This window comes from Epargyreus clarus, unplaced genomic scaffold (genome assembly GCF_041222505.1).
Source record: "Epargyreus clarus isolate Ecla_fem2 unplaced genomic scaffold, WU_Ecla_fem_2.2 ptg000008l, whole genome shotgun sequence".
NCBI lineage: Eukaryota > Metazoa > Arthropoda > Insecta > Lepidoptera > Hesperiidae > Epargyreus > Epargyreus clarus.
The window spans coordinates 6,921,551-6,943,220 of NW_027332216.1; the positions used below are offsets into that span (position 1 = coordinate 6,921,551).

The 21,670-nt window shown below is 32.4% G+C and overlaps 1 protein-coding gene across 1 annotated transcript in view; it reads left to right on the top strand.

Annotated features, from left to right (window-relative positions):
• The first annotated feature begins 6,189 nt into the window (after positions 1-6,189).
• Positions 6,190-21,670, top strand: part of LOC140744284 (uncharacterized) — a 53,546-nt gene continuing 38,065 nt past the window's right edge. Inside the window, exon 1 of the mRNA XM_073075839.1 lies at positions 6,190-6,370. Within this exon, the coding sequence (XP_072931940.1) occupies positions 6,354-6,370 (17 nt within the window). The 5' untranslated portion in view covers positions 6,190-6,353. The remainder of the gene's footprint in view (positions 6,371-21,670) is intronic.

Sequence of the window (21,670 nt, forward strand, 5' to 3'; positions counted from 1 at the left end):
TTCCGACGTAATATGATAAACCGAGCTATATATTATGTTAATCGTTGCGGTACTGTTACACGCGCTATTTCTAGTTATTATACCAATTAATAATGTTTACGGGTTTAAATCGAAATATTTTCCGCGTTGAGCGTCACTTACAGAACATCATATCATTATCAGCTAAATCGATAAAAACTGTTTAAATATCATTCCATGTGAACATAATGCGAATATAAGTTTTATTAAAACTTATATGCAACGTTGATCGCATTTTGGCATATGCCTCTCTAGAGATACTAATTCGAAAAAAGGTGCAATTTTTGGAGTTATGATATGAGTAATATTATAGAAATAACTTCCACTTACTCATATATACCTACTTGCTTTAACAGTGATGAAAATCATTAAGCAACCCACTTACATATGAAATTGCAAAAAAATCCGCCTTATTTTGATAGACCCGTATCCAATATTAAGGCATTAATGAGATGATTTAGTTTAAAATAGTTCATTTTTTTAACTAATCAAACTGTCAGCACATGTAGATTTAAGCTGTAATCATTATTGATAATCAATAACGGAAGTGCCACCGTAATACTAATTGAACCTCATCAAAATATATTTGGTGATTGTTGATGTCCATGGGCGACGTGTGTTTTACCATCGGACAAACAGCATGCGTTATTGACACTTCCTAGTTCTAAGAAAATATTGACAGAACTAAAGTCAATTAATTTTCAAACAATAATATGCTTGCGATTTACAATTCTTAGAAATTTATTAAAAAAATAAAGACTTTTTACAACTCGGTATAAAAATATTTATTTGAAGGTATGAGTTAGTTGTCAATTAATATTTATAAACTGACCATAAGGCCTCTAAAACTATCGAAAATAACAACTGCGATCGACTGTTTATCGTACCCTCCGGATTAAAAAGCGCTAATCAAATTAACCACAGATATGTCTGTCAAATTAACCCATTAGTGACCAATGACCATACATCCAATGACTGACTGATTGTGTCCGACTTTGATTCCATTAATACATCCGTTAGGATTTTCATAAGTTTAGAGGCTACATTGTACTCATTGCATGGGACACAGTGAGTACAAATGAAGCACCTATGAAGAGAATATATCAACTAGACAGGCAAGTCACCTTCTTATGTCACGATTAGCATTGCATACTTGAAAACTAGGAGTCCTGATCTACTTTCAGTTTGTATAGATATCAATAAACTATATTGTAACAACCGCTCAAGTCAAGATCAACTGCATGCCCGTTTGTTATTGCCATAGGAATAAACATTAATTACAATTTATCACAAATAAATCATGGTAAATAAATTATGGTACGAGTAGCTTCCCACGATGCATGCGGATTAATAAGGACGTACTTGCATCGGCACACCGTGGGAAGAGTTGTGTGTCAGAGGTAGTGCAGACGCATCCGTAGTAGTCCACTGTATCCACTGTCAGACAACAATTCATAAGTAGGAACAAACTCATGCACAGATTTCCAAATAGCTTCAATTTGTGCAGGATCACACTAACCGAAACGCACTGGAAAAACTAAGGGCCGTACGTGATGTACATTCTTAAAGTCGTGTGCCGTATAAATCCAGCTTAAGAAGTACGAATAACAAAGATAAATTTTATTTGAAACCTTTAATTAATACACACACGCATGCATGGGAAATATTTTAACCTCTGCATAACGAGGCTGCAACAAAAACTTGGAACACATAATTAAGTTATAAACAATCTTGATCTTAATTGCTAAGTCAATTCAAAATTATCTCGATCTTAAAGTTTCTTTTCTCAGCTCAGATTTATGGCTAAGCAATATATAAGTTAGCTCAACGATAGTTTGTTTACATCAAGCTTACAATAATGAGTTATTTCTTACAACTGACTTATGTAAACCGCTGCTACTTCAAAACAATATCGTACGGAAAAACAGCTTACTTATTAAAATCTATCATGTATGAATATACTCGTAAAAACAAAACTATTTCATTGCCTATAAGGATTGACTCTATATATTCAGCTCAACTTTAAGTAAAGTTGTTTAATGTTGATGAAGAAAAACAAAAAAAAAGCTTATGTTCCCTTATGAGTACAGTGTTTTAGTATTGTTTATTACAATTTACTTAGTACATTACATACACAAAACATCGAATATTTCCAACAAAAAATAGCCTCAATTCTCTAATGAAACTTGAATTTCTTCTTAGACAAATAACTTATGTGCGTATTACTCAATCGAATTTTTGTTGATTCAAGATGTCATGATGTCACTCGACAGGTTTGGTGGTTCCTCGCTACTTTCACTTCATGTTCATGTCATCTGATTACTTTATCATCTTGAAAGACATTACGATACTCTCCGCTTTATCACACGAGAACTTAAATTACATTCCAAGTTCAAATATCAGGTGTCTAATGGGCGTCGTAAATAAATCAAACATCGAATCGTTCGAACTTGTTTACGATCAAAGTTTACAGTTTACTTATATTACTAATATATATTTCTACACGAATTATTTTCTTATTTTTCATATACTTATGTGTATATGTTGATTAATCGCTCTTAATAGAATAATATTAATATACTTATTTTATTTTATGGTATTTATAATCTATTTTAAATTATTATTGTATATAGCAACTCCTGAAGAGTAACGAGGACTGTTAATAAATAATCAATCTATCCAATGTTTAGCCAATAAAAGATCAAATATTGAGTAATTGTCAACTGTTGTCTGCCTTATACAAATTGAAAAAGATCTTTGGTAGGCAACATTAGATAGATTGATTATTAATAAAGTGAGTCGCCTCACGCAATAATATCACAATATCACTTTACATTTTTACCGTCATTATATTTTGACTAGCATTCACTTATAAAAGCAGTTTTTGCATTGCACCTGTTAATATCTTTATTCTATCTATCTTATTAATAGAATTCGTTACATAATAAAAACGTATAATAATATTTATTTCCTTCTATTCTGCATTTACATTTGTATAGTATGTACATAGATATGTAATTAATTACACATTACGCAAGTATTGAATGCATAGATGCACGATCATTTAACTTTATTACATGAAAAACACGTGCATATTACATAGATATGCTTTTCCTATTATACTAGTAGTTAGTCTTGGTTATTATGCGTTAATCGGAAGCATACCGTGACATAAGATCACTCACTCAAGTTGCTAATAAGTAAGATAATATGTGTTGTAATATCTCTCCAAATATAACACATATTCATAAATATTACGTTCTTTAAATGTCAATATCTGTCGCTCACTCTTACTAAAATATCAAGAAATTGTTATACTAGTTTTATATTAGTGTGTTTCCTATAAATCCTTATCCTTACTTAATATTATAAATCCGAAAGTAACTCTGTCTGTCTGTCTGTCTGTCTGGTTGTCTCTTCTTCACGCCTAAACCACCAAACCGATTTTAATACGATTTTGTACAAAGATAGTCTGATACCCGAGATAGGACATAGGATAGTTTTTATCCCGGAAATCCCACGGGAACTAGGGATGGCGATCTAAGATCGATTAATCGGAGAATCGATCTTTTGGACCCAAAACATTGATTATTTTAATCGATATTAGTGATTGAATCGTAAACTATGCATTTGATTAAGTGATGATCTTTAGCAAAGTTGAGGGTACGAATGTTATATTATTTTCTTTTAAACGCGGGCGAAGCCGCGGGCAAAAACTAGTAATATCATAATTGTAAGAAATAGATATTTTATTAAATATTTATGACGTATGTATGATTTATGAGATATAATTATTAATTCTTCTTTTGTTCTGTCTACTGAAAACTTTGTTTATTTTATATGGTAGGTATATATTAAAATTATTTTCTTTATGCATGCCGCACTATGCCTGAGGTCATCTACAGATACATAAAGGGATGGAGGAGGGAGGTTAGGAGGTCCGAACCGACAACCGTTACAAAACTTACATTATAATACTTACACCCGTGGTTTCTACATCAGCTAATGATTTAGTTGTAAAACATCGTATAAGTGTCCTTCTCTGATCACAAAAATGTGTGACGTTTTCCTTAAAATTTATCTGAATAAAATAAATTCCGCTGATATACACACACATAAACCATATAAAGAAGTGACTTAACAAACTGTTTTGATACCGTGTGCGCGGTTCCTTACTAACCATTTCTGCTTATCACACACACGCGAAAGTGAAAGCCTGACATCGCTCACAATCGAATAAATATTTAACCCGCGTATTACATAATACGCGATCAATTTAATGTCCGCTCTTACCTACTTGCTCTCTTGCGAACGAGTAAGCTACGAGTAAGAACGAGTAAACGAGTAACGCGGTGTGAAATATTTATTTATTTACACTTTGTTAGGTTAGAGTTTCACTACGGACATTTTTAATAAATCGATAACAATGGGATCGACTGCAAATAGACGCAATGGTAATAGTAATAGTATTCTCTACCAGTCAACTTACGGCCGTAATCAATCTTAATGATAGTTATAAATATGTCTGACTTAATTTGTCAATTTTTAAGCTAATGCTTAAGATTGATTAGTACTAATGGGCGTTAGTGATGCTGGAATATTTGTGAGAGATTAGATTAAAATAATAATGTACATAGGCTGAAAATATTCATATTCATACATTTTGTAGGTACATATTATAAAATTCCATAAATTGTATTTCTTGCAATAAGAGTATCTCAAAGCTTACTGAAATGGAGTACAACATTGATTATATAGACATGCATGGGTCGAAGCAAGGTGCTTGAAACGTTCATAATATTTTTGTGCATTTTAGCTCTATTTCACATAACAAATATCATAAAATTTTATCAATATGATATGTTTACGGCTTAGTTAATTCTGACTGACTGTAACGATTGAAGTTTGTCTTCTTTGATTTATTTCAATTTGATTTACTTATTTTTATTTTTTGATCTTGCTAGTCTTTATCAGACAAGTGCTTTTTAGAGCGCCAACGGGTATCTAGAAATACCATAATATTACGAGAACATGTATATGAGGTGTTACACATTAGCTTTAATGTTCACTCGCATTATGCATAAAGTTTTACGAGACATAATAACTTTTACAAAATTGTTGTGATATTTACACAAATTCTCGTCTTAGAATTTTTGTCTCCATTTTTTATCTTAATCCCAAGGGCCAAATAAATAACGACCTAGAATTCCGAAATGTCGTATCTCAAACGAAAACTCGTTGGCGACTTAGTGGCGTAAATTATATTATTAATATTCATAAATAATCATGACTTACTGCGAGGAAGGTAATGAATCTGTTTATCAGATTTGATTTCCAATTAAATTGTTGACATATTAAATAGTACAAAGTTGAGCAAAATATTAAAATATTTTTCTATATATCGTCGTAGCCATAGCTTATATTTATAAATAAAAGCTACGACTTCGTTCGCCTGGATTCAATATATAACGTAATTTGTACAACATACATTTGTATTACGTACTTTTTTATATTAAAATATTTGTTACTTCCGTTATTTTCACCTTTGTGGAAATTGAAAGTAATAAAATATTTTTTTATTATATAACTGTTTTACTTATAACTTTAGTAAAATCATAATAATAATAATCCCGCTGTTTGCATACAATCTATTAGCTATAAAGTAACAGATTACACCAATAACCCTGATCTCCACCTACATAGTGTTATCTACAGGTCACTGCATAATTAAATAAATCAGCCATTAACGTAGGACTAGCTAAGAAAGCGGTGTTTGATATATTGATTTATCATTAATAATATCTAAACAATATTATTATTTCAAGTATTCCTAATAACGTTTTGATTTTTTTTATTTTCTATTGTCCATTGTCAACCAGCATAATTGTAGGCAAATGCGAAATTAAATAGTTTAATATGTTTTGACTTTAATATAGCAAGTATTTATTGAAAAGGTTATTCTAACTTGTACGAAAACCCTCTAAACAGCAGTCAGCGCAAAAGTAGGTCTCCATGAACGGTGACGGTTCACGGTGTCAGTAGCGTAAATCGCGGGGACGCGAAAATTTAATTTGTCGCCGAATACGCAATCGGGGAAGATAGCGTCATCGCTGAACGTAACCGCCAAGTTTGATAACTAACTTTCTCTCTTCGGATCTAAGCGAGGGAAGCCTGCGAGCCTCACTCCACAGTCGCCGACGGGCTGGCGCGTTCGTGCGGCGCTCGTTAACCGCAAAACGTGCTTTTATCTCGTAATTTAGTGAATTCGGCGGTGCTTGTTTTCATGATAGTGTTTTTTGAGTGACTCTTGTTCAGTTGTCTCACCAGACGGCAACATGGGAACTTGTTACACGTAAGTTCGGACTCATGTTTACGTTTACATCCGTATTTGCATTGCAAGATTAAGAAAATTGCATTTAGTTTTTGTTTAAACTAATTTAAGCTTCACTAAATAAAGGTGCAAATTATTTAAGTAAATGCTTTGTCCTCGTCAATTTAAATGCGTCCTTAAAATGTAGGACAGTACTATTTCAAGATGCAAGACAATTTGCCTAACAAGTAGTTGATATTATTTTAATACTAAGAATCCTATATTTGCATTTATAATGTATGCAAGCTTAAAAATGTAAGGCAGTTTAGCTATCCGAGTCACAGAAAGCGATCGGCCTCGTTACTGTAACCTTCTAGGCAAATATTTGCAGTATTTTGTATTCTGTAAGCTGTTGAAAAGTTGCTTTGAAATTCAGTGACATCTGGGCAAGGTCTTCGTAAAAGGCTATACACCTAGCCAGATTTATTTTGTCATTACCAATTATGACAAATATTTGTAGTTATTTCATTATTAATTACTTACAATTGTCTAAACTTTCAAAAACAAAAAAAACTATATTATTTGAGTTAACGTCTTCCTGATATTTACATAAAACAAACCTTGATGTTACGAAACTGTTTGAACAATAAAATACATATGTAATTAAACAAAAAATAATCATTTTCTCAACTCGAATACTTGCATTTATAATTCTAAATTTCTAATGTTACATAATGAAGCTTGGTTATTTGATTAATTTACGACAATTTAAATACTAGTTTAGCCGGATTTATATGTATTCATTTGGAATATTTGTAAACTTATTGAACTATAGCGATTATCTGTTAATAATATTTTCTTTTACTGTAATAAATGTAGATGTAAACTTCTGGTTGTATGTAAATTAATATCTAAATCGCTCAACTAAAATTTTAAATGTAGGTAGACTAATAATACTATGTATTTATGAAGATCTTAAGATTCCAAACTAATATGTAAAGTGTTTTTCGAGTATATTTGAACACTAATAACTTATAACCTACTTCACTAAATGACGAGTTTTTACCACTGCAAAAGGCAGATGATATATCAGTATTTCACTGCTTTAAACACTAAACACAATTTTGCTAAGTTAGTCTAACATTTAATAGCTGCTGTTTAATTAGAAAGATTTTTTATACGAACATGAATGGACATCATTCGGTAGTAAATGCATTCGATTGTTACCTGTATAGAAAAACCCCAAGAGTAATTAAAATTTTGATATTGGTTGGGACCAAAACAAGGACTCTCTTAGAAGTGAGCAGTATGAAACAGCCTATCATAAGTTGCTACTCTGAATACTTCACTATTACTTTAGAGGTCTATTATGTGCTTCCATCGATGTTTCGGATTTGTACGAATTCAAAATAAGTGCCTGCATCTTAGGACGAAACTCAAATTTCGAGCATGTAGAGCAGATTGTCTGACTTGTCGACTGATTGTAGACAGCCGAAATACTTACCTATAGTGCAAAACCTGACCCACAAATAACCCATTACTCAGTCAGTCGATAAATAAAAACCGTCACAACAGTCTTTACACAAAGTAACCGCAATGTGTTAAGGCACATTGTGACACTCACAAATAAACCCATTATATCATCAGTAGGTATTGCAGTGTCGCTAAAAATACACTATTTTTTACGATAAGAGTTCGGAAGTCAAATTGAATAGTTGAACACTAGATCAATTTTCGTCTAAAATGTTGCCAAACCTTTGTTTATACAACAAGTAGCAAGTAAGCTTTTCAGTAAGTTGTTTTTTTACGTAAAAACTGAGTGTTTTTCTAAGTTCTCCGCTTTTTAGCGGGTATCACGGCTACTTTACATAATACTTCGCACATCGCAACGGGGCCTAGGCTTCACGCTAAAAATAAAATAAATAGTTACTGTTTATGTCAACACGCATTTGGGTCGAGGTTGCGACATTGTATTTTCATCTATACATTTATCCAAAGTTTCAAATAAGTACAGCACCCACTAGTATTGCAATGAAGAAAAATATAATTATTATCCTTTATAAGTAAGTAGCATACAAATAAATATTTATTATCATTTTATTTTTATGCTACCTATCATAATCAATTTATATCGTCGTCATCAACGCATTACTATGCCACTGCATGGGCAAGTGTCTCCTCTCAGAATGGAAAGGCCACTGCACTGGCCAAGTGACAATTAGTATTGGACTTCACATAACTTTGAAAACTTTTTTATAAAGACTTTTTAGGTATGCAGCTTTCCTCACGATGTTTTCCTTTGCCGTTAAAGCAAGTGATATATAAGTCCTTCGACGCACAATTTGTATAATATAATAAAATACACTCGTGTTAGAATATTTATTATTATAAGACGTTGTAGACACTTTTTCTATTTAATTATATACTATTGCTTGCTAGATTAACATATTATGTACACAACTTACTTGCTAACAACTTTGTCCTAATTGGATGTCGTAAATCCTAAAAGTCAATTATGTTCCGTATGTTTTGCTTTTAATTTATTGTCAGTACCACAGATTATATAAAAAGGTAGATACAACAACACTCGAAACCATAAAATAGATACTACGACAGGTACGTAAAAAAAATAAAATGAAAACATATTTCATAAACAGTCTTCTTTTATAAAAGTAGAAATATAAATCAAAATATAGTATTTATTTTACAATGGGTTTGCATCGATGGCAATATTGTATTTCCGTGTAACTTTTTTATAATCTCTTAAAAAAACAAAACTTTCTTGATCTAATTTACATTTTTTATTATTCCCGCGCAAAATGCAACTCAAACGTCAAGAGCGTTTTTTTTAGGCTAACTCTTACAATCGTACCAGCCAATGTATTGTATATATAAATGAGAACTTATTATTATAAAAATAACACTTCATTAAAATAACACAAAATAATTACTTAATTAAAATAATACTATCATAAAATAATTTGAATAGATTTCTAACTCTATGTTTTCATAGTGCCATGAGGATAGTTGTACGAGAAATAGGCCGTCTCGTATTTTCTTAGTAGTCCTATAAATCTGTATTAGACATTTTCACATTAAACTAGTGCCTTATCGTTTAAAACATATAATATACGAATATCATCTAAATAAGGATTATAAATAGCACTGGATAAAACCAGATATCAATTCAAATTTTCCGTAGGAGTTTTCCGTATTTCTTTTTTTATTGCAAGAACCACATATTTATTATATAAATCTCTCATCGTATAATAATATTTATTGGATGCGACTCATCGGAATTTCCAATTCCAATTTTCATACGAAACGAAACAGGATTATGTTTCCATGATACATTTTCGAAGAAAACGATATAAACAGTTTTGATTCACAAGTCCCATTAATTTATTAATCTCATCTCACTACAGGAAAAATGCAAGATAGAAATAAAGGACATGCGTGAGAATTTTCCATGATATTTTTGAAGCTATGTGAAATAAATGTATATAGTGAAGTAAACAGCACTTGGTCGCCGTTATGGATTGTAGTTTAATTCTTATTATTTTAATAGAAAATAAACACATTACAGTTAGACAGAATTCGTTTTCCGTTCCTTATTTTCCCCCTAAGTGCCCCTTTTCAATGCTATCTTGTATATAAAATTCTCGTGTCACAATGTTAGTTACCGTACTCCTCCGAAACGGCTTTACTGATTTTCGCCAAATTTTATATGCATATTCAATAGGTCTGAGAATCGGCTACTATCTTTTTTTCATACCCCTAAGTGATAAGGGTTGTTTACCCTTAACATTTTGATGTGAAACATCTATAGCCGCACGTAAAACCGATTTCTGGCGTGGCGACGCATGCGTCACTGATTAAACGAATTAAGTAGTCACGATTTGAAATAAATTCGTATTTTTTTGTATTTAATGAAAATAAATGTTTATTCAATAAATAGTCATCGTTATCTGGAAAAAAATCGTAATATTTTATTTTATCATATTGACATATTTAGTTCCTATCACAATATGTTCTTTTCTGCATATTACTTTTACAAAATAATGTCGATGTTTCACATCTGCCAGGCGTCCCGTGACGGCCCGCAATTTTTTTTTTATTTATATGGCAACACAACATTTGCCGGGTCAGCTAGTATTAATATATGTTTGTCATCCAAGCAAGATGGAATATTTTCAAAATACATATTTTTTTTTTTTTTTTTTTTATGAAAGGTCCTCCTGAAGGGAGGACCATCCCACTAAAAACTCCTTTAAAGGCATTCGTCCAAGGGGACCGTACAGCCGACATCGGATAGCGACCTCTCGTTGCGGACCGAGAGGCGCTAGCGGCGCTCCCTAGAGAGCGACCGCTGGATAGATGACACTGAAGGTGTCAACGTATCGTGAATAAGACTAGAATCGTCGGGAAGACGATTCTCTATGGAGAGTTGTACGCCCCTGTGGGCGGCCAGGAGATTCTCCACATCGGTGGAGAGTTTGTTAGGAGCGTCGGTCAAGATATTTCTTGGCCGACGGCAATTGTAGCGGGTAGGAAGAGGGGCAGCATAGTCCGCTGCACCCTTGATTAAGGGGTTGGAATGATTTTCTGAGCGGACGAAGAACGCTTCAGAGAATTGTCTAAGGACTTGTTGTATTGGAGCGAGCTCCAGGTCGCGGTGGAGGTCAGCGTTCCTGACATACCAGGGGGCATCAAGTGCCCGACGACAAAAAAGATTTTGTATGACCTGGAGTTTGTCTAGGATGGTGGGATTCGCGTGAGCGAAGACTGGAGAGGCGTATGTTAACACCGGTCGAATGCAAACCTTATACAGCGTTCGCTTATTCCTGGCTGACAACTTGCTGTGTCTGCCAATCATGGCGTTGAGGCGGCTCATGTAAGAGCGGGCGGTATGGGTGACCTTAGAGACGTGGGGTCTAAAGGTGAGGCCCGGGTCAAGGGTAACTCCTAGGTATTTTACTGTGGGCCTCCATGGAATGGGGGCCCCAAGTAATTTGACGGAGGGCAGGTTGTTTAAGCGCCTGCGTTTGTGGTCGAAGCGCATTGCGGAGCTTTTCTCCGCATTGACTTCGATGCGCCATTTCCTAAACCAATCTCCTAACTCGTTGACCGAGCGTTGGAGTTTGGCGAGGACAGATGACTCCTTTTGCCCTTGGATGTAAAGAGCGGTGTCATCGGCGAAGAGTGATAGCTGCACCCCATTTTTGGGGATAGGAATATCGTTGGAGTACGATATGAATAATGTGTATATTTTATTCTTTAACTGCTGCTATTTATACTTTCTGCAGAGCTACTTTAATAATATTTTTGTGTAAAGTATCAATATAAATACCGATTCTCATTTTACTTGTGATTCATCGAGTTTGACTTTATTTTAATACAAGCTTCTTTATCACTGTATATAACTTAATTCTATATTGATTAGAAATATAGTGTAGGTATCTAATAAAATTAATACATATGAATACGTAATATGCATTTTATAAATTAATATGATTAATAAATTATTGTATTTACATATATATATTTGCGTATAAGTACAAAGTAGTTATTAACATTATTAATTATTTAATAGGTAATACCTACATGAACAACATGTTTATTAAAATGGATAAACCAGCAAGATTACAATTTATTCACCAACGCATCTTCATTGGAACTTATTTGAATAATGAATGCATCATATTATTCAGTAGAGATAATTATATGGCTAGATACTGCATACGCTCTTCCTCATTGCAATCTCTTGCATAACACCGTCCGCGGTGTAAGACCGTTTATAGTATCATCTTCGGAACATCCTCTTAGCGAATATGGTTAAACGGAACTACTTTAAATGCTTCACATTATGCAAATTTTATTTTCATTATTTTCTCGGTTGTTTTTTCTTAATCGTTTCCTATTATTTTTATGTACTTACGCTTGAATTTGTGTTTTCCACTTAAATAAAAAATATAAAGTAATTCAGTTAACCAAATGGTATTTGCTTTAAAGAATAACTTATAAACATAATATTTTATTTTTAAGAACACCATAAATAAGTAAAGAACACTTAAAACTTCATATACATATATTACTGTATAGTCTATCTCTCCATGCGTTTTCAGTCCTTGATCTAAGATATGAGGACAAAGACATATTTGGATTTTGTAATAACCTTTAATACCTAACTTAAGTGACTTTGAAAGTCGGTCACTTGGCAAAGTCATTGTCCGCCATCTTTTTCTGTATAAATACAGATTTGTATGATAAAAACATTTTGCGACAAAACATAGCGGATTAAAAAGTGGATTTCGTCTATCATGCTTTACTTTATTTTAAAGAAATTAAACAAAGTAATATTTCAAAAATACTTAGCAGGCATTAAAAACTCTGACCATTAGAAGGAAGCCATACTTTGATTAATAATAATATCTACACTTATATTAATAAATACCATATGTACGTAAATAATTATCAAAAATACATCTTCATTAAACATAAATAATATAAAAACGAAGTTATTTCCTCGCAAACACTTTTCCTTATACGAGGCACGTGATGTGATGTAGGTACCTGGAGGATTCGATAATAAGAAACATCTTATGGTATTTTAAGACCATAACAGGATGTTTGCTTAGTATCAAAGTATCGAACAAAGTGAGATTTGCATTAACAATTACGTGTACTTACACAATTTATTGCTACAAGTTAAATTTATGTCCGTTTCAAGTTATTGCTTTGAACTCCGCCCTCATTAGAATAGATTATTGCGATAAATGCGATTCTTCATTCATTTGCAGTATTTTATTCTATATACGTGTATTCTTCAATACACGATTTTTAAACATTAACTATAGTTTAAGATAAGATTTAGCTAGAAAATATTTTTTGTATAATTACTTTATGTAAATAAGTTTTTATTAGTATATAGTTTTTTATTTTATTTTAATTACTTTTTAATTTAATGTTTTACAGAAAAGCCTATTTATGATTGAAATAATAAATATAAAAGCTAGAAAATATACCTTGCTTTTAAAGTTAACGGTAAAGCATACGATATACCGTTATTTTTGGAAATTTATCGTCTCTTTTGGTTACCTTGAACTGCAATATGACATTTTTGAAAACATGATTTTTGATGACTAATGAATAGTTTATTTTTATCTTGCCACTAATGCCTTCAAGGTAAGGCAAACTGAAATTGGAATTATATCCAAGTGTCGTCATAAAATTATTTCTCTTTCACCTAAACTAACTAATTTATAGTGTACGAGTATACGATAGTAAAGTAACATGTTTGTTGCCGTTTGTCCGACATTTCCTGTGCTAAGCCATTGAAAAGAGCCATTAAACTGGATTTAAACCCGCAGTTAGTTGAACAAGACTTACAAACTGGAACCGAACTGCTAATTGAAACTGGAATCGGGAAATACACTCATTTTCGATTCAGTAAAATTCTTAATGCATAAAAATTATCTTATAAACAACTTTCTATCAATATTTTTACTGGAGTAAGATGATAATTAGCTTAAAAATTAGTCAAAAGAAACAGTGGGAAAAGAATAGTGGATAAACCAAAAAATAGGAAAATCTTAAGTAAAGTAGAGATTCAATACCTTCCGACAGCCGAATTTCTTAAGTTATATGCATATTTCAATGTAATTGTACATGGTTCAAAAATAAATGAAACCTACGCACCTGAAAGGTTTTTTACAAACTTCTCAAAGATACGCAAAACCGAAAAATCTGTACTTAATCTTTATTAATACTTTTTTATTCTAAGAACACGCCCATGCCCAGCAGTAGGTTTCTAATAGGAACTTGAGAATCATTTTCTATCATCATTGATGTAACTAATTCTTTTTGTGTCGGGTTTTACTAACCAGTGATACATAGGGATTGCAAAAGTAGAAATGATTAGGTGTACATTTCTTACTCATAGTCACATAATTATGTAAAACTTAAACAATGTAGGATGCACTGTATATGTCACAACTGTAAAACTTTTTAAAAAAAGAGGCACCTTAACACATTCTTTGTTACTATGACAATACAAATAGTCATGAATGCCTTGACTTAACTGATAAGTCAAGGATGCTTCTGATTTTAACCATAAAAGTTACTTACGTAAACATAAACTATTTAATTGCATCCAAAGATGATTCTAACGAACAAGACCGCGAAGGTCAGGATGCATTTCAGAGGTCGTAAACGTGGCTATTTTAGAAACAAAGCGGTTGACGCAACCTGAATGCAGGTCACCATTGAGACCTGAAGCACGCACGCTACCATCCTCGATGCGTCAAATTGTTTCTTGCGTAACAACTATTTCTTGAATGGATCGCTCGTGACTTTATTTGATTGTAATCGACAATTCGTCCTTGTGTAAAAAATATATGGTAACCGATTTTTTCAATTGAACGTCATATTTAGTAAAAAATTTTAAAGACAAGTTTACGCTTGTACGTATATCTAATTAATTATATACTTATAGAGAAGATCTAAACAATTAAAAATAGTTACAGATGTAATTAAAAAAAAAAATATTATTATTTTTTATTCATTTAAAAGTAATAGAGACATTTAGGTACTTATAATTCATATTTTTATTAACTTTGCATTTTTACAGACAATGTTTCCCCCGCCTAAATTTGCCTTTTCCTTTTTCGATAAGACCGCTTATTCATCGAGCTAAGCTTAATTTATTGTATGTCTTTGTGCCTTCCCACATACAATAATTTTACTTAGTATTCAAAGGACTAATTTGAATATGTCGCGACATTAGATTTACCCTTTTAGATTAAAATATCAATTCTATAATAAAGGAATAAAAATAGTACTACTTTTTAAGAACGATTTCTTTTTAAATACTTCATGGCCAAAATAGATCGCTTTCTGACTTACTTCTATAAACTACACTCTATCATTGACTATAAGACTTAAACAAACACATCGACCTTTTCACAGGATAATCCGACTTACATTAAGAAATATTAAGAAAGATTAACATTAAGAAAGATTTTTTTTGAAAATATCTAAGTGCCCTATCTAAGGGGTGAACAAGAGGTAGAGACTATAACAACATTAAAAAATAACCTACTGGGTGGAAGGCAAGTTGGTGTAATTTATTTCTTTCCACATATGTGCATGTTATTGTATATTTATGTTGTATATTTATGTGCACAATCTGTCATTTATCTTGCATTAAAAGGTATATTTAATATTCTTCCTAACAACACATAAACATGACACTCATTCACAGGCTCTTATCATATTCATATAGTATGATAATTAAACATGTCTTGAATCAATTATGTTATTAAGTAATGTAACGTAATCGCACGAACCTTTGCAAGCTCAACCGCATAGGATTTGACTTTTAATCAAGTCTTTGTTTCTAAAATCATGTGACTCGCTTCGTAAGATCGTACTCGAAATTGCTGGTTTCGAAATAATTGTGTACAAGTGAATGATATTTAGGAATAATGCATTTTACCCTACGACTTTTCAGCCAGCGTTTATATATTTTATGCGTTGTCTTGTTCCTGCTTTATAATTAAATTGCTATGGTAAAAACAAACAAAACATTAATTGGGACAATAGTATATATTGAATTTATCGTTAAGAGGTTTATTCTTTTCTTTCTTGCTGCAGTTCAACTACTGAGTTCTATGGCCTTTAAAATGTCTTAACTCACTGCTTCCATAAGTTCTAACCTTTCAAAAAGTCTAATATTTACAAATTAATTTAAAGAGTAATTCTCACGTATTATAAAGCACACGTAACACTTACGCCGGAGACTCCCGAACAACAGATTGCGCAACATATGGGGACCTCAGCCTTCGACTTTCCGCTTACATAATGCGTTTTCGATTTCTTCCAGCCACAGGCGGATTCACTTTCGTTAATGACGCGTACTGTCGTACGTATCGACGTTTACGCGAGTTTGTCGACACCTTTATCTGATTTGTGCTACTTAAGGAAATGCTTACCGTATGAAAATATAGTTGCAAAAGTAAATAAACTTATAAAAGTGGAAGCAGGAAACACAGCATTTTGTGCTAATTTTGGTTTTGAAGGGCGACTCGTATCTGCTTGTTTGTATGGCTGCTGAGCCCATTTGAATGAAACTTTCATGTAAGAATATAAAAAACTTGCATGAAATAAAATAAAAAACATCCTTATTACGTTAAGCATGTAAAATTGAAAAATATCCCTAAACAGCGAAACACAATAATGTTATGTTTTGTGAGAAAATCCAGATTTACTTAATTGTTAAAATTGTGTATATGTATTCGACAATATCCTTAATAGGTCTCGAAATATATGAATATAATATCCGGCACAACGAGTTACATGCACCAATACTTATTAAAGTGAAGTAAGTTAACCAAAACAGGTTTCTGAATGTTAATGGACAAAGAAAATACGAGCAGTCACTAATAATAAATACCATAATACTAACACATTACTTACAATACTTTAAAAAATATTAATACCAATTTGCTCTTACTAAGTTCCGTGATAAAAAATTAATAGAAAAACTTAAGGTATAATGTAACAAATATAATCATTAATGATGCATAGAAATTGAATCGTTTCTTCATGTCAGATTAGTAAAAACTGACTGTGACACGCCAACACGACAAAAACAAGAATAGGTTAACATGCTAAGAAATGAAGGTAATTTAATCGAAGTCAGTATTTTACTGTTCAAAGATGTGGATAATTTGATTTGTCAGACTATTTTATTGTTGTTTTCAAATTCTTAATTACTGATAGTGCTTTAAGCTCTTGATTTAATGTAAAAAATACGTAGTAATTAGTAAATTGTCCTTTTGAATACCAAGCCCAAAATAGTTTTTCGAAGTACTGCATCCATATTCATACTTGACATGATTACTTAGTTTAAGTCATGAGAAAATCTAATAAAATTGGTATGGGGTCTCCCCCCATTAAGTGGATAAAAATCCCATAAGCCTTACTCACTACACTTACAGACAATTATTTTATAGATGTGTGAACTTGGTCAGTGTGGTGAGGTTATGACCGACACTTTTAAAACAAAAGTGGAACGGTAAAGTGAAAAACTAATTGTATATTATATTAACTTGCCTACCACATCCCTTTCTCCTACAATACATTTATACAAATTCTTAAAAAGCGAATTAAATACCTATTATTTTTCATGAATTTAAGTACCTATAACAAATACCTTAATTTTATTTTAAGTAAAATATTTTCTATAAAACTTTTAAGTCACTCTTGATTTTTAAAGCCTGTGGCAATACAATATTTAACATTCAGCGCATATTCACTCAAATATAATAACAAAATAACATAAACCGGATCTGAGAACATTGAGACTCCTGCTGTGTTTCTTAAGGAATTTATTGTTCGATATTTATTAAGAACCTATTTTTTAAAGTAATTAACATATAAAATATATTATTTACCCACAAGATAGTGATCATTGCCTCGTTACTTTGCAATATTTAAAATATATATTATTATTACAAACATTATACATAATTTTGCCTCAGGCCTTATGATATTTCAAGAAATCTTGAAGTTAAAAGTTACCAAGAGGTCATTTTTATATTAAATATGTACCTATATCTTTCAACTTATTTTTATATCAAACTATCTCTGGAGTCTCTATATAAAGTATTCAAGAGCTCTAATTTTCATATTACTTCGCTGACCGACTGTTATAGAATTACTTGAATAACTCGCACGACCACGTGAGATGCACTCCAGCGTAACAGTTGGTAATACGGACTTCCTTCCTCAGCTATTGCACAATGTACATAATGCGAGCCACGCAACTGAATTAGTCAAGTGCAAAATTACTTACAGTAACGAAGGGTTGGAGAAGATCGCGGGAATATGTGGATTAAATTGCTGAATTCACGACCCCTGTGTCGGAGCCGTCACAATACCGGTCTGATAGCTAAGGATCCCGGGTTCGATCCCCACTGAATCCCACTGATCTGAATGATGAATTTAAATTTCTGTTGAGTCTAGGTGTTTGTTTATTCGACTTTGTGTTTATCCATGGCACCCATGATACGGGGAATCCTAATGTGGGGACTGTGAGGGTAGAAAGCGTCTTTTATCTTACTGCTGTATAAAGGTCTCTTTCCAAAAATGAGGGAGGCTTAGAGCATACTCCATCTAGCTGTTCCCATGGTTATTGGTGGAGACACTATTCAATCGATGTGTAAATGTTGTGAAACTGCCAAAAGGTACTCCACCTAGGTCCAAGACTACTAACCAAGAATAACAACTGGGAACGGCGGCTTAATGCACCTTACAAAGTGCACATGCGATTTTTTCACTAGAGGCTACCAAACCAACTTCAGACCAAGTGTGACGTTGCTTACCTATATAAATTGATTGAGATTTACACAGATGGAGGCTTCAAAACAAAACCTAGATTGATAACTCTCCTGGAGAAATAACCTTTTACGTTAAGAAAGGAAAGTAGAAGAATGTGAGTTACAGATTTATGCACATAAATCATAATTGGATTTATTTTACGATACATAAAGAAATTATTTTTTTTATAAATATCCATTTCATGCAAGCCCAATTAACCTCATACATAATGATTAGCCATAACTACAAATTTGAGATTCAAATTTCATTACGCACAAAGAAACGGTAAAATTATAAAATTTTCATAAAAGTAGCGTTATTATAATCGCTTCAAAGTAATAGATTTCGTAATACCACATTGACCCAATTTTCACTTGAGATAAATGGTTTTAGGCAATACTTCAGCTAAACACTTTTCTTAATAAATGGGTATAATATTTCATATCAGAGTTGCTCATTCATAATAAATCTTTCTTAACATACCTGTGCGCATAACTGTATCGTTTTCCATTAAATATTCTAGATTTACAGTTCTATAATATTTTTGTATTGATCTGCTGTTTAATACGATAGTAAATCACTGATTGACTTACGAATTGCAGGTAAAGTAATCAGATTGAAATAAATCTAGATTTTGTAATAACTTACACTACCTTAACGATACAGAATTTGACTGCGAAATTACTAATTAGTAGCACCAGTTTTCCGACTATTGCATTTTGGATTATCTTCAGAAGTAAGTGAGAAACAACTTTTTCTAGAAGGCAACTAGAATGTCAGATATTCTTAAAGTATAATATAGTTTTAAAATAAAAAAATATTCTACAATTAACTTTCAAAATACTCTTAATTAAAAATATATAAGTCAATATATAATTTATTTATCAAGAGTATTTTACTTCATTATAATTAATAACTACTGCAAATTAATTATAATTAAATAAAGGTTGTATCTTAAACTACATACTTTTCGTCAGCCGTATCGTATATGACTTTAATATAACTGCATACCAAAACGACAGATAACGTGTTGTGAAGTATTCGAATAATCTAAAACATTCCCAAGCCACCCATACCAGATTCTGATATAATAACGAAGGTCGCAGCCAACTTTCGGTGGCGTGACCCTGATTTATTGCACTATTAGTTGACAAACTTTCACAGTTCAATAGAAACAAAGGCCAAGTTACATTTACACATTGTAAAACCTTTTTTTACATACAAGTAACTAAATAACTTTCCTTACAAACACATGTGTGTAAATAGCGTCAAAAGACAGATTAGAGAGTTAAAATAAGAGTCTAATACTTCTATTGAAAATGTGAATGGTAGGACTTTTACCGCTAAGACAACATCGTTGTCATTTCATTATCGTCCCATAGCTGCGCAAGAGTCTCCTCTTGGGTTAAAAGTGGTTTTGGACAGCCCAGCGAGCGGGCAAAGTGTCAATAAGTAAACTTCACAGCCCTTTAAGAACTCTTTTTTAAAGTCTTTAAAGAGATCTATGTTTTCCTTCAACGTTATAGCAAGTTATAATAAATTTCTAATATATACATATTTCTGCCTCATAACAGCAGTGTTAAACGCTGCTGTGTTCTGGTTTGAAAGGTGTGGTAATGGAGACATACTTTTCCGAGGCGTTCCAGCTAGTCCTCAGAGGTAGCGGCGCATCTGCGGCCGACCTCAGGTAGGAATATCTAATCCTATCTGGGGTTGATTACAGCTGTCCATGGGCGGCAGTAACCACTTACAATCAGGTGTACTGCATGCTCGTCTGCTACTCCGATATTATATAAAATAATAATAATACTAATTTTGAAAATTTAAATGTGCTTGGGATTCGACCCTCCGATAGAGAGAAATAGTTCCAACAACTAGATTATAATTCTTATGACAGAAAAGCAGGTTTATCTACTAATTCTATTTCCTAAAAAGGCTCAAAAGTGCTTAATAATGCTTACAGTATAATATTACAACCGGAAACTATTTAGCGTATCCACTCACACATCTCTCTCACGAAAATTTGCAATAAATCACTAATAGCAATCATCATTACATTACGTCCCCGAAACGACTGTAATTTTGTTGCAAATTTTGCGAATCGTTTGCAATTTACCAATGCCTTAACGCTTCAAATGGTTTAAGATATATTTTTATCTTTGACTATATCCAGACCATAACTATACGTATGCTTTGCATATGTTTTAATGCGGATGAGAAACCCTCATATTAACATAATGGGACATAACAAAGGATTTTACAAAAGCAATTATTTATTCAGGCAGGATTTTGTATCAAGTGGTATTAACTAGCTTTTAACCTTTGATTACAATTTTTTTCTGCCTATCTGTTTGTTCCGACAAATCTTCGAAATGGTTAGACAGACTTTAACGAAACTTCCGCTGGCACCTTATATAAGAAACTTAATTTTTAAACAAGACTTATGATTCCACGTAAAAACAAACTCATGAAATCTTGAAAAATCTTTATAAAGCAGTTGAAACCGCGGGGCAGCGCTTCTACTAAATAAGCTCCTCATTTATCAAGATTACATAAGCTAACCTTGCAAGCGCTTATCTATCAAACTTCCTAACAACATAATAGCCACACGACGAATCCCGCGGTTACGTACAACAATCATCACTGGTTATTACTTACATTGCGGTAATATGTTTAGATCCCCTGACCTACTATACAGTGTCTGATGAAGGCTAACTGGGCGATTAGCCTAAAACTCGTTATTTACCTAACAAACCGCGTGACTGATGTGAACAGACCTAATAATAGGCTTAAGAACTGGAATCCGATAAGTTAACTGAACTAGATATTAAGTTCGAGATAGGAAATGTATAATTTTCCTCTTGAGCTCACTTAACACTAGACTGCATAAAGGCTTACTTAGTAATTTATATCTTTTATCCTGAAATAGGTTGTTCAAATCAGTACCACTTAAAAAAGTAT